The sequence below is a fragment of the Somniosus microcephalus genome, chromosome 8, assembly GCF_052327205.1.
Source record: "Somniosus microcephalus isolate GS21.2 chromosome 8, FLI_Smic_1.0, whole genome shotgun sequence".
NCBI classification, from domain to species: Eukaryota; Metazoa; Chordata; class Chondrichthyes; order Squaliformes; family Somniosidae; genus Somniosus; species Somniosus microcephalus.
This window is the reverse complement of record NC_140994.1, coordinates 216,161,412-216,175,970: the sequence shown is the minus strand read 5'-3', so window position 1 is coordinate 216,175,970 and position 14,559 is coordinate 216,161,412. Positions and strand designations below refer to the sequence as shown.

The 14,559-nt window shown below is 44.7% G+C and overlaps 1 protein-coding gene across 5 annotated transcripts in view; it reads left to right on the top strand.

The window, feature by feature from the left end:
• The window catches only part of fnip1 (folliculin interacting protein 1), a 131,054-nt gene that overhangs the window by 61,102 nt on the left and 55,393 nt on the right, over window positions 1-14,559 (top strand). For 4 of the 5 annotated variants that reach the window (XM_085995711.1, XM_085995716.1, XM_085995713.1 and 1 more), the window contains exon 3: window positions 12,519-12,632. The exons of the other annotated variant lie outside the window; for it this stretch is intronic. In XM_085995711.1, coding sequence (XP_085851837.1) covers window positions 12,519-12,632 — 114 coding nt within the window. The remainder of the gene's footprint in view (window positions 1-12,518; window positions 12,633-14,559) is intronic. 5 annotated transcript variants of the gene reach the window in all.

Here is a 14,559-nt window from a genome sequence, read left to right as displayed (position 1 = left end):
CGTCCGTCAGAGGCTCATAAGGACTCGGTTCTAGGCCCTTCTGACGGCATGATGGGTGTCATTCGTACCGCGCACTTTGGCTCGTACAAAGCCTATGAAGGCCACCATGATTGTAAATAGTTACGAGTACTATTGTAAATAAAAAAAATTCTTTATTGTCAAAAAAGTGCTTTCTTCCAGCATAACAACGTCACGTCAACAGAAACCATAACTAACAAAATAACAGTTAACTCTCTGGCAAAGCCGCAAAACTAAACAAACCATCACAAACAATCGCAACAGGTGAGGGCGTCCTTGAATTTGGAGAAAGATACGTCTCAGCACCTTCCTCTACTGCTGGCTCCTTGATGGAGACCGACTTCTCTTTCGCAGTCGGCCCCTTCCCTCCCTGCAGCCCCTACGTAATTGAACCCCAGTGGCGGCGTCAAGGCTGGGGGATGCCTGCTGACTGTCTGGAAGCGCAGAAGCCCCTGAGGGACGGCCTGGACGACCTCTGGGCTTGGAGGGCGAGGAAGCTGGCTGCTTGAACTGGGCATGGCTGGAAGCAGTGTGCAGTGCAGGTGGTGGCAGCTGCACTGCAGACGTTCCAGCGGTGGCATGAGCAATGCTCACCTGCCGAGAGAGGGCACCTGCACCTTGGTCGTACGACACACTGGCTCTCTGAGGGGACCGGTTCGGATCATCCGCCACAATCGACTGCTCCACTGATTCCTGGCCTCGTGTGGTACTGGAAGGGCCCGGGGTGATCCTGGCTGATGCCGATAGGGTGGCAGCAGTGAGAGTTCGGGTTGCCTCAATCTGGGTGTGGATGAGGCCAGCAAGTGACTGCGTGGCAGCAGTGAGGACCTGTGTGGCAGGTGCCAGTGCTTCGGAGAAGCCCTGGACAGTTCTTTCCATTGCTTCGGACAAGGCCGGAGCAGTCCATTCCACTGCCTCGGACAAGCCCTGGACAGACCTTTCCAGGGATTGTCCGAAGCTCTGAACAGTCCTTTCCATAGCGGCCTCGAAGCCCTGGACAGTCCTCTCCATTGCTGCCCCAAAGTCCAGCACACTCTTTGCCAGTGTGTCGATCGACTGAGGCATCCTCCCCACTGCAGCCATAAGCTCAGTCTGCCTGAACCGGGCCTGGTTGCTCATTTCGGCAAGGCTACGCATCTCCTCTGCATTCTGTGCAGCAGTCATCGTTCCCTGCCTTGCCCTCCGGGGAGCCGGTCCCCAAACTTGCCTACCCCCCTCGCGTTGCTGCAGGCCGCTTGTTCCGGCAACTGGCTCCTCATCAGAGCCCCCGACCCCCCCCCCCCCCTCCCCTCCAGGGAACTATTATCCCCAGTCTGCAGATGTGTAGGCTCCCCTGAGGCTGGAACGGATGGTCCGGCTTCCTCCTGATCCTCGCCTCTGGAGGCACTGGCAGCTTCAGGGCCCGGATCCCGAGCTGGTGATGCAGCATCTGAAAGCAGGGAGATGGAAGAGTGGCTTTAGCAAAAGGACAGCTTGGCAGCAAGGGATGCCAGATTGCGGCAAGGCTATGACATGGGTCCACAGTGAGAAAGCATGCTGGCAGGGGGACCAAGTGGAAGGAGACAGTTGTCAAAGGTGAGAACCTTACCATCGCTGTCGACAATGGGGTCAGCAGCTGCAGTGGTAACAGGACCACTCAGACGTCCTCCAAGAATCTGGTGCACTCTCTCCTCGAGATCCGTGAGAGTGACCACTTGTGGAGGTTCTCCACCGGTTCGAAGCTGGTCTTTGCGAATCTTCGCCAGCTTGGACTGCAGGGGAAAGGAGGGGAAGTTATGTTACTTGATGCCCTGAGTGATCATCTCATGCCCCCCATGTTGCAAGAGCCCTTACATGATGCCCTGAGTGAGCATCTCATGCCCCCCCATGGTGCAAGAGCCCTTACATGATGTCCTGAGTCAAATGTGGATGTGTGTGCCCAGAAAGGGCCATCGGTGCTTGCTGGCAGATGGCCAATGGGGCACAGGCCACCCTGTAGCCATAAAGACAGGTGCACATGAAGGGATGCAGAAGTTTGCGGAAACAACACTCACCCTGACGACCCGAGTGAGGTCGTTGAATTTCTTTCTGCATTGGACAGGGCTCCTGGTCACCATGTTGCTGGAGTTGACCCTCTGGCATACATCCCTCCAAGCTCGTCGGTAATCCTTATGATTCGGCCTCCTGCCATTGTCTGGGTACAGAACATCTTGACGGGGCTCCACTGCGGCCACCAATTGCTCCAGAGCCTCATTGCTGAAGCGCTCTGCTCTCTGCCTCACCTTCTCCATTTGGTCCAAGTTTTTAGCGACAGAGAAGGGCCTGCGCCGATTCTGAGGCCTACAAGGCACCGAGTGTGGAAGCTGAGGCTGACTGACCCACCCCTTTAAGAGCCGGCCGGCGCCTGGAAGTCTCGTGGTTATCGGTAATTGAGCGCACCTGCGCTGCGCCCGTCCACGCCGATATTGGGTTGCGCCGGAAGTTTAGCACCTTAGGAGTCCCGTGCAACGTCTGAATTCGCGCCTCAATCACCTTTGGGGGCGATGCAACCCAATATCGCGCCAGGCGGCGATAAGTTGCGTCTGGCTATAAACTTTGCGCAGCGCCAATTCTAACGCCTCAAGCGGGGCTATACCCAATTTCTAGGCCTAAGTTTATTATTCAGGTCAAACAGGTTAGAAGGCAGTTGGATAACTGGATTGCAGTGGGGGAGGGGTCAGGGACAAAGGGAGAAATGGGAAGAGGAGGGGGGGGGCATTCGGGGACAATGAAGAAATGTGTGGCACTGGGACAGGGCCCACTTCTTCACCTTTGGTGGGGGGAGATGGAAAGGCAAAAGAAGAGGGAGGCAGGGGTGGTTTGGGAAGGATTGGTTCGCACTGGGCCAGGGCCAGTTCCCCTTTGTGTGGGGGGAGGGGGGGCACTTGGATTGAGTGGTGCTGGAGTTTTGCTAAGTGGGAGAAAAATCATTTAAGTGTATTTTGTGAATTTTAGTGTGTTAAGAAGTCAATTATTTGAAGTAAGTTTAATTTTTTAAGGGTTTTTTAAACTCTTGGGCAGTTTAAACCGGAAGTAGAATCCGGGTATAAAAGGGGAGGGGCTAGTGCAGTGCACGGAGTGCCTTGTGCATTGAGTGGTGCTGGAGTTTTGCTAAGTGAGAGAGTTCGGATAAGTGGGAGGTGAGGGTGTGTTTTTTGCTCGGTTTTGTTCCCCACTCCCAGGCTTGGACAACACTGCGGAGGCGGAGCAGCGAGACGAGTCAACCAAACAGGCCCCACAGACAGTATTCCAGGAGGAGGTTGGTGATCAGCTGGTTGGTTGGTTTTCTTCCTTCTCTTCTCTTTTATACCTTTAAGTTGGTAAGTCCTTTGAATAGTGATGTGACATTATCATCTATATCCGGGCAGGGTTTTCATAACTAATAATAAGAAATTTAATTAATTATATAGAATGGAGCAGGTGATGTGTTACTGTTGCGAGATGTGGGAGCCGGTGGTCCCCATTGAGGCTCACGGTGATTACATCTGCGACAAGTGTTTGCTGCTGGAGGAACTCAAGTTCCATGTTATGGAGCTTGAGACCGAGCTTCAGACACTGCGACACATCAGGGAGGGGGAGAAGTTCCTGGACTCTATGTTTCAGGAGATGGTCACACCTATGAAGTTAATTACTGCAGATGTAGTCCGTGGTCAGGGACAGGACAGTGTGACTACGAGTGAGGAAGGTACAGGGATCCAGGATGTAGTGTTGAAGGAGACGCAGCCCTTGTTCTTGTCCAGCAGGATCGAGGTTCTTACTCCCTGTGAGGGCGGGAGCGGGGACTGCAGGGAGGATGAGCAACCTGGCCACAGCACCGTGGTACAGGGGGCCATTCAAGTGGAGGGAGTAAAAAGAAATGTTGTAGTGGTAGGGGATAGTATCATTAGGGGGATAGATAGGGTTCTCTGCAGTCAAGAGCGGGAGTCCCAAAGGCTGTGTTGCCTGCCCAGTGCCAGGGTTAAGGACATCTCTTCTGGGCTGGAAAGAAACTTGGAGTGGGAGGGGGAGGATCCAGTTGTCATGGTCCATGTTGGTACAAACGACATAGATAGGACAAGGAAGACGGTTCTGTTAAAGGAGTATGAGCAGTTAGGGGTCAAATTAAAAAACAGAACCTCAAGGGTAATAATCTCTGGGTTATTACCTGAGCCACGAGCGAATATGGCTAGGATAAATAAAATTAGAGAGTTAAATGCGTGGCTCAAAGACTGGTGTGGGAGAAATGGGTTTTGCTTCTTGGGACACTGGCACCAATACTGGGACAGGAGGGAGCTGTTCCGTTGGGACGGACTCCACTTGGCCAGTGCTGGGACTAGAGTCCTGGCGAATCATATAACTAGGGCTGTAGAGAGGGCTTTAAACTAATTAGTGGGGGGGAGGTTTCTAGAGAGCAAATAATAGAAATGACAACAGAGAAGGTCATAGACTTAGGTAGCAGTGGGGGAACTATAAAACAGAATGTGTCAGGAAGGGACAGAAGGTATGGAGCAAAAAGTAAAGTACTAAAAAGGGAAAAAACAGGAACTAAGTGTCACAAAACATATTTGAAAGTTCTTTATCTGAATGCACGTAGCATTCGTAACAAAATGAATGAGTTAACGGCACAAATAACGACATATGGGTATGATCTTGTGGCCATTACAGAAACATGGCTGCAGGGTGACCATGACTGGGAATTAAACATACCAGGTTATTTAACAATGAAGGACAGGCAGGAAGGGAGAGGAGGTGGGGTGGCTATGTTAATAAAGGAAGGAATCACTATAATACAGAGAAATGACATTGGGTCAAAGGAGCAGGATAGTGAAACAGTTTGGGTGGAGATAAGGAATAATAAGGGGAAAAAAACACTAGTGGGTGTAGTCTATAGGCCTCCGAACAGTTGCAACTCTGTTGGACGGAGTATTAATCAGGAAATAGTTGAGGCTTGTAATAAGGGAACAGCTATAATTATGGGGGATTTTAATTATCATATTAACTGGACAAATCAAATTGGGCAGAGCAGCCTTAAGGATGAGTTCATTGAGTGTATTAGGGATGGGTTTCTTGAGCAGTATGTAACTGAACCGACCAGGGGGCAAGCAACCTTAGATTTGGTCCTGTGTAATGAGACAGGATTAATTAAAAATGTCCTAGTAAACGATCCCCTTGGAATGAGTGACCATAACATGGTTGAGTTCCATATTCAATTAGAGGGTGAGAAGGTTGGATCTCAAACAAGCGTGCTGAGCTTGAATAAAGGAGACTATGAAGGTATGAGAGCGGAATTGATTAGAGTGGACTGGGAAAATAGATTAAAGGGTAAGACGGTACATGATCAGTGGTGTACATTTAAGGAGTTATTTTGCAACTTCCAAAAAATATATATTCCACTGAGGAAAAAATGGTGTAAAAGAAAAGATAGCCATCCGTGGCTAAGTAAAGTAATTAAGGATAGTATCCGACTAAAAACAAGGGCATATAAGGTAGCCAAATCTAGTGGGAGGATGGAAGATTGGGAAGTCTTTAAAAGACAGCAAAAAATAACTAAAAGATTGATTAAGAAAGGGAAGATAGATTATGAAAGTAAATTAGCAAAAAATATAAAAACAGACAGTAAAAGTTTCTATAGTTATATAAAAAGAAAAAAGGTGGCTAAAGTAAATGTTGGTCCCTTAGAGGATGAGACCGGGAAATTAATGGTGGGAAACATGGAGATGGCAAAAACACTGAACAATTATTTTGTATCAGTCTTTACAGTAGAGGACACTAAGAATATCCCAACACTGGACAAACAGGGGGCTCTAGGGGGGGAGGAACTAAATACGATTAAAATCACTAAGGAAGTGGTACTTGGTAAAATAATGCGACTCAAGGCGGATAAATCCCCTGGAACTGATGGCTTGCATGCTAGGGTCTTGAGGGAAGTAGTGGTAGGGATTGTGGATGCATTGGTAATAATTTTCCAAAACTCACTGGACCCAGCAAAGGTCCCGGCAGATTGGAAAACTGCTAATGTAACACCCTTATTTAAAAAGGGTAGTAGGCAGAAGGCTGGAAACTATAGACCTGTTAGCCTAACATCTGTGGTTGGTAAAATGTTAGAGTCCATTATTAAGGAGACAGTAACGGGACATTTGGATAAACATAATTTAATAGGACAAACTCAGCATGGTTTCATGAAGGGGAAGTCATGTTTGACAAATTTGCTGGAGTTTTTTGAGGAAGTAACATACAGGGTGGATAAAGGGGAACCAGTGGACGTAGTGTATTTAGACTTCCAAAAGGCATTTGACAAGGTGCCACACAAAAGATTATTGCTCAAGATAAAAAATCACGGGATTGGGGGTAATATTCTGGCGTGGGTGGAGGATTGGCTCGCTAACAGAAAGCAGAGAGTTGGGATAAATGGTTCATTCTCAGATTGGCAACCAGTAACTAGTGGTGTTCCGCAGGGGTCAGTGCTGGGTCCCCAACTCTTTACAATCTATATTAACGATTTGGAGGAGGGGACCGAGTGTAACATATCAAAGTTTGCAGATGATACAAAGATGGGACGGAAAGTAGTGAGTGAGGAGGACATAAAAAACCTGCAAAGGGACATAGACAGGCTAAGTAAGTGGGCAGAGATTTGGCAGATGGAATACAATACTGGAAAGTGTGAGGTTATGCACTTTGGCAGGAAAAATCATAGAGCAAGTTATTATCTTAATGGCAAGAAACTGGAAAGTACTGTAGTACAAAGGGATCTGGGGATCCTGGTGCACGAAACTCAAAAAGTTAGTATGCAGGTGCAGCAAGTGATCAAGAAGGCCAATGGAATGTTGGCTTTTATTGCTAGGGGGATGGAATATAAAAACAGGGAGGTATTGCTGCAGTGGTACAAGGTATTGGTGAGACCGCACCTGGAATACTGCATACAGTTTTGGTGTCCATACTTAAGAAAAGACATACTTGCTCTCGAGTCAGTACAAAGAAGGTTCACTCGGTTAATCCCGGGGATGAGGGGATGGACATATGAGGAGAGGTTGAGTAGATTGGGACTCTACTCATTGGAGTTCAGAAGAATGAGAGGCGATCTTATTGAAACATATAAGATTGTGAAGGAGCTTGATCGGGTGGATGCGGTGAGGATGTTCCCAATGATGGGTGAAACTAGAACTAGGGGGCATAATCTTAAAATAAGGGGCTGCTCTTTCAAAACTGAGATGAGGAGAAACTTCTTCACTCAGAGGGTGGTAGGTTTGTGGAATTTGCTGCCCCAGAAAGCTGTGGAAGCTACATCATTAAATACATTTAAAACAGAAATAGATAGTTTCCTAGAAGTAAAGGGAAGTAAGGGTTACGGGGAGCGGGCAGGAAATTGGACATGAGTCTAGGTTCGGAATGGTCATGGCCCTATGGGTAGTGGAGTGGGCCCAGGGGCCGTGTAGCCTGGTTCTGCTCCTACTGTGTTCTAATTCTGTTAGATTTCAGGAGATGGTTTTATTCCTGTTCCTGGCTGGGGTGGAGATCGCCTTTACAGAAGGTAAGTACTGTAGAAAATATAGGGACAGAGTGATCTCCTGGAAGAATTTCGATCGCCTAGATGGGTCGGAGAGGAATTTCCCAGATTTTTTTCTCCCAAATTGGCCATTGGGTTTTTTATCTGGTTTTTCGCCTCTCCCGGGAGATCACATGGGTTCGGGTGGGATGGAGAGTGATAGAAGATTTGAGGTTAGGATCAGATCAGCCATGATCTTATTGAATGGTGGAGCAGGCTCGAGGGGCCGATTGGCCTACTCCTGCTCCTATTTCTTATGTTCTTATGTTATTATGCAATTGCCTGGGCCCAATTCCATCATCTTAGTGGAGGGGGGGAAGAGAGTGGTTTTCCTTTCAGAAGGGGAGGGAGCGGGCATTGTTACATTAGGTTAGTTTTTCCGCGTTCGAGTGGAGGGTGGTGCTGAATTGCTTCTGGGTAAAGGGAGGGAAGAGGCACAAGTTGTTTCTCAGTGTGGTGGGGGGTCGGTGGGGGGATTCGCTTCTTATTGGTTAGGGGGTGAAATAGTGCTCAGTGGGGTGGCCAGAAATAAGAGAGAAAGAATGAACATGCATTCGTGCAAAGCCTTTCATAATCTTGGGACGTTGCACAGCACGTCACAGCCAATGAAGTACTTTTGCATTGTGGTCACTGTTGCAATATAGGGAAATGCAGCAAAGGAAGACAAAAAGATAGCAAGAGCTGTAAAAAGGAATGTGAGAAGAAACTTATGAGGGCTATCAAGATTTACAATTATATTGCAAGAAAAAGGACAGTGAAGGGTAATGTGGGCCCTTTAAAAGCATTGAGTAATATTGCAAAGGAAAATAAGGAAATGACAAACATATTGAATAATTATTTTGTGTTAGTCTTCACAAGAGAGGAAGAGAATAATACACCTGATATTCCAGGGAAACCAATAATGGATCAAGGACTGGAACTCAATAAAGTAAAGTAAGAAAGAAAACAGTATTAGAAAAAATAATGTCACTAAAGACTGACAAATCCCCAGGACTGGATGGTTTCCACCTCAGGAAGTAGGTGAACAAATTGCAGATGCTTTAGCCATAATCTTCCAAAGTGTACTCAATTCAGGAATTGTCCCTTATAGATTGGAAAATTGCAAATATAACTCCCATTATTTATAAGAAAGGTGAGAAAGTAGGAAATTATATACCTGTTAGTCTAACATCTGTTGTGGGGAAACTATTGGAATCTATAATTAAGGACAGAGGGACTGAGCACAGAGAAATCTGAGCTGAATAGAGAGAGCCAACACAGATTTGTAATGGGTAGGTCATGTCTAACAAACCTAATTGAATTTTTTGAGGAAGTAACTAAAGTAGCATACAGGGGAATGTCGATGGATGTAGTTTATATGGACTTGCAGAAGGCATTTGATAAGATTCCACATATGCCCATTGAATTGAAGGCAAATTATTGACATGGTTTGGTGGTAGATAACGGGTATGTACTCTAATTGGAAGGAAATGACTAGTGGTGTCCCAACTATTCACTATATTAATGACCTGGATAACACAATAGAGAGCCATATATCCAAGTTTGCTGAATGCACATAGATTGATAGCATAGTAAGTAATATAGACAGGAGCATAAAATTATGAAGAGACATTGATAGATTAAGTGAGTGGGCAAAACTGTGGCAGATGGATTTCAATGCAAGTAAGTGTGAGGTCATCCATTTTACACAAAAAAGGACAGATCCAAGTATTTCTAAATGATGATGTAAAGCTAGGAACAGTGGCGGTCCAAAGAGATTTAGGGGTCCCTGTACACAGATCACTAAAATGTAGTAGTCGGGTACAAAAAATAATCAAAAAGGCTAATGGAATGTTAGCCTTTATAACTAGAGGGGTGGAAGTTTTGCTGCAGCTGAAGAAAGGCCTGGTTGGACCATATCGGGAAAAGTGTGTTCAGTTCTGGGCACCGCACCTTCGAAAGGTTATATTGGGCTTGGAAGGAGTGCAGCGCAACTTCAACAGAATGGTACCAGGACTCCAAGGGTTCATTTATGAGGAGAGATTACATAAACTAGGCTTGTATTCCCTGGAATATAGAAGGTTAAGGGGTGATTTGATTGAGGGTTTTAGGATTTTGAAAGGAATTAGTAGAGTACATAGAGAAAAACTTACTCCGCTGGTGAGGAGTCGAGGACAAGGGGATATAACCCTAAAATCAGAGCCAGGCTATTCAGGAGAGAAGTTAGGAAACACTTTTTCATGCAAAGGGTGGTAGAAGTGTGGAACTCTTTCCCCCAAAAAGAAATAAATGCTAGCTCGATAATAATTTTAAATCTGAGATCAAAACAAGGGTATTAAGGGATATGGAGCCAAGGCGGGTAAATGGAGTTAGGATGTAGATCAGCCATGATCTCATTGATTGGCAGAACAGGCTTGAGGGGCTGAATGGCCTACTCCTGTTAATAGGTTTCAGTTTGTGCGCAGCAAGATCCCACAAACACCAATGAGAGAAATAACAGATAATCTGTTTAATTAATGTTGGTTGAGAGATATATATTGGCCAGGATACCGGGAAAACACCCCTGCTCATTTTTGAAACATCTATTTGAGAGGGCAGGATGAGCCCTGGTTTAATGTCTCATCCGAAAGAAGGCACCTCTCTGCTAAAATATCTGTGGGCTTCTGTGTGTGGGGGTGTCTGCGTGTGGGGTGTCGGTGGGGGTTTCTGCGCGTGGGGGTGTGTGTTTTCTGCGCGTGGGGGCGCGTTGGTTTTTGCGTGTGCATGTTGGTTTCTGCGAGAGTGTGTTGGTTTCTGCACCTGTTGGTTTCTGCGCGTGTGTGTTGGTCATTAGCTGCCCAGTGGATTGGGGTCATGTTTGTTCATTCATGTACGGTGGGGTAGCTCTGATTTTACTCAGTGCACTTGCCGATTTTTCATGATTTCAGGTCATTGGGGGTTGGTACCAAGTTTGAGAAGGATGGGTGGTTAGGCCTTGTTTTCTGTGCAGGTTAAAGGGACGTCTGTTCAGTATGGGGGATTGTGATCTCTGCTCAGTGTGGGGAGGGTCTTGTATGTTTCAAGGTTTTTGCCAACCTTTTCTTTCCATTCCTTACCTTGGTTCATTGAGATGGCCCCCTGAGTCACCACTTCATCTTTTGTATTGATATTTTCCTGCTTTCAAACTTGATGTTGAAGTGGTCATTGACTAATCTGTTAGGAGTGTGGAATTGTCCTGAAATTTGCTTAGTTGGGGTGGGGGATCAGCTCAGTCGGGTATGATTCTTACTGGAGTGAGTATTGTCCTATATTATACTGAGTTAATGGGGGCCCAATCTCTACTCAATGAAAAAGGGTAGCAGGTTTTTAATCATGTATTGTGGGTGACTGTCCCAATATGTTCTCGGCTAGGTGGAGAGCAGTTGACCCGATATGTGTGTGTGAGATGAAGGGATAGGGCAGTATGTGATGGGTAGATGTGTGGGGTTCCTCCATAGTTATTTGTTCTGTGATTTGGTTGTCCCAGTTTGTACTTCTGGAGTCTGTTGCCGAGATCTCTCTTCTGCTTAAATGTATTCAGGGTGTGCTGAGTACTCTGAGGGAGTAAATGAAAAAGCTTTGGGACTTGTTCGATGAAAGTGTTGGCTGTAAGGGTGGGTCAATTCTTGGCTTTACTTATCTTCGAACTTGCATTTCATTACTGTACTATCTTTTGGTGACACGTTTTCATCACTGGCCACAAGTATTTCACACTTCACTAAACCCTTTGTCACGTTGCAATTTTAGTACATTTTTCAACCAGACTTCTATAAGTCTACAAGTGCTTTCAGAATCTCCGTAAATGCAGGCATTTTGATGTGTCTTGAGATGTGTTTGTCTGATCATTTCCTCGGACACCTTAAATGGGAATTTTAGATTGCAATGCATATTGGACATTACTGAAGCTGCTGTTTGAGGCTGTCACGTAACGCTGAATGCTGCCTCATTGTAATCAATTAGTCATCTAATGTTACCTTTAAGGTGCCATCTACAGGTGCAGTACTTTGGCATCATGCGCTGTCGACCCTTAATATATAATGGCCCAGATTTTGCGGTCGGCGGTGTAATTAACGATTACACAGCTGGCATCCAAACCGAATGTGCACTTAGTATTCAATATTAATTGCTTTTCTACTTGGGGCTGTGCTTCAGAATATTAAATGTTGTGATTGACTAGGTTACTCAAGTCAACCGAAATTAAGCACTTTTTAGGGATCATTACTTTCACCTCAGAAAACGTGGACAACTCTTGTTTACAATGGTGACAGAATTGTAATCTTAAAAATGAAAACCATCATTGTAATGTTATCTTCATCTCAACATACACCATTGCAGTTTTTTTTAAATTCCAATACAGTAATGTATAAAAAAAGATTTTTTATTGACTGGTATCCCCTTACGCTGTGCAAACAGACCCTGCACCTGTTTGCACCAGCCGTAAAATTTTCATATGCAATTGCTGGGCAGTTGGTGGGGAATTAGCCCAACTCTACGCCAGCATTTAGGATTTCAGTGTCGGTGCAGATCATCTGTCAAGTCGGAACTTGACAGATCGCAAGTTTGGGATTTAACGGATGCAGAAATCCCGAACTTGCTGTCCATTTCAAAGGCGTTATGACGGTGTACTCTGGGAGCACGCCGTCATACCGACTGCAAATTCTGGCCCAATAGATATAGAATCATAGAATAGTACAGCACAGGAGGCCATTCAGCCCGGCTCTTTCAAAGAGCAGTGCAGTTAGTCCCCCCCCCCCCCCGCTCCTTCCCCATATCCCTGCAGTTTTTTCCTCCTTCAAGTTGTTGCGTAAAAAATGTTTTTCCTCATGTCGCCTCTGGTTCTTTTGTCAGCCACCTTAAACCTGTGCCTTCTGGTATTTAGCTTTTTTTTTCTTCCTTTCCTCCCATTCACTTTTTAAATGATTTAGCAGAACATTGTTAATTATTAAATCTTTCCTATTTACAGAAAGTAAAGATTCTTGAGAAATACTGTCCATCAAAATGCAGCACATGTACCAGCTCTTCAGACAGCTCCTCTTCATCTGCTCCTAATACTAAAGATCAGTCCTCTAAATGCCCGGTATGGCCTGAATATGTGAATTTTAACCCTTACATTTAAGTTTCTCTAAACTAATTCTATGAAAACTACAATCTGAAAATTCCATTGGGTGGAAATTACTTCATAAACTTTTTTTTAAATTTTTTTAAGAGGGTGGCTTAAAACACTTTCATAATGAGGAAAATATTGCTATTGCGATGACCGAAGTGATATATATAATGGTCGTGTCACTTAGATTGCACCTAAGCCCTGGTGGACATGTGACGCTTTTCTCTTGTGTCTACTTGAACTGTGGAAAAATATCTAACCATACGCTATTAGCTTTTGCCCATCAAGTTTATGTCAAGAGAGACAGTATTTTAAGCTGTATGACAGCAGAGTATAGTATTGGTAAATGATTTCAGTTGATGAATGGGTTCCAGATGGGCCCACCCTTCGGACTTTGGGAAAACAACATGTATCTCATTGTTTACTGGCTAGCCATCAACATTGAATAAAAACAATCCTTGCTGCCAACCTTGGGCACTTGTCAATGACAGTATGTTAAAATGACACAAACATTCTGAAGTTGCCTTCCTATTGTTTCAAAGCTACAGAAACTTGCATAAATAAGAAATTTCAATGCTGGCATGTCTCAAGGTAGCTAATTAACATTTCAAATTACTATGGCAACTAGCTTGGTTTCATCTTTGCCTTAACATTAAACCAGAAACAATTGAATTTAACATTACAGAAATAGTATAAATGTTTAAAAAGCACAATTTAGGCAATACAGATATAGGCTAAATCATTAGAGGTATTGTCCTTAGTTTGGGGTGAAGACACATTATCGGGGCTGTACTATACGTGAACATTATATGCCTACAGTGGCACATCATAACTAACAGCCCTCCCCTTAGCACAATAAAATGAAAAATGTTTAGATGGTTTCTTCCTCCCATTTGCAAATCTGGTCTGATATTGCAGTGTGTCCCGTATGTGCAATGGGAATTTAACTAATTTTTGACAAATCTACTGTTCTCCTTCCATACTCTGGTGCCAGTAATAGAAACATAGGCCTTGATATTAACCCTCCCACGACGGGAGGGGTTGGAAATTGACAAACAATTAGCGCGTCCCCTACAAGCCGCATACACGCCTGTTGTGGTCTATGCCCATCAGAATTGGCTAATTGCCCAGGTGAAGCTACTTTCAGCCAAAGTAAATAACAGAGATTGCTTTGCTGACACATGTCTACACATTCTGCACAGTGAGAAAGCACATGGTAATAGTGGCCTTTGTGTGTGTAGTAATGTAATGCTCAATATTGCAGAGTACCATGAGGCAAAAGTGTATGAATACATCTATTTAAGTACGTTTCATAAGAAAATGGAAACCTTAAATTTGGATAGGGTATAGAAATGCTAATGCCTGTCCTTAACATTCTGGCTATGTACCAAGATTGTTGACCGTTGGGTCAATATTTACTGAATTATTTTTTGTAGTCCCCACAATTAAAACTGATCCCTGCGCTCCACATCAAGACTTGTATCCACCCAGTGTGCACAGGGTACACTTTCTTCATCAATGGCCATCTACACCATTTAATATACTTTACTTTTGACTGCCAAAATATTGATTCCATTGGAAGGAAGGGATAGTTTTTACAGAAATTTGTGAGCCAATATGTGATATTTTTGCCACATTGTGAACATGGTGTACAGTGACTCAACCTTGATATGTTAATGGTTGAACAGTTGTTGCAGATTTCTCCCTGTGCTTTGTCCATAATGTGTTTTTCATAATTACTTTTTAAAAAGGCAGAAACAGACAAAAAAGTGAGTTCCAAATTGAACCATTCCATTAAAATGTATTTTCCAGTTTCCCAGACGTATTGAATTAAAAATGAGACTCTTAAACCGGAATTTTACCGGCGCTCAGAGTGCGGGTTTGGAGGCGGATCCACTGT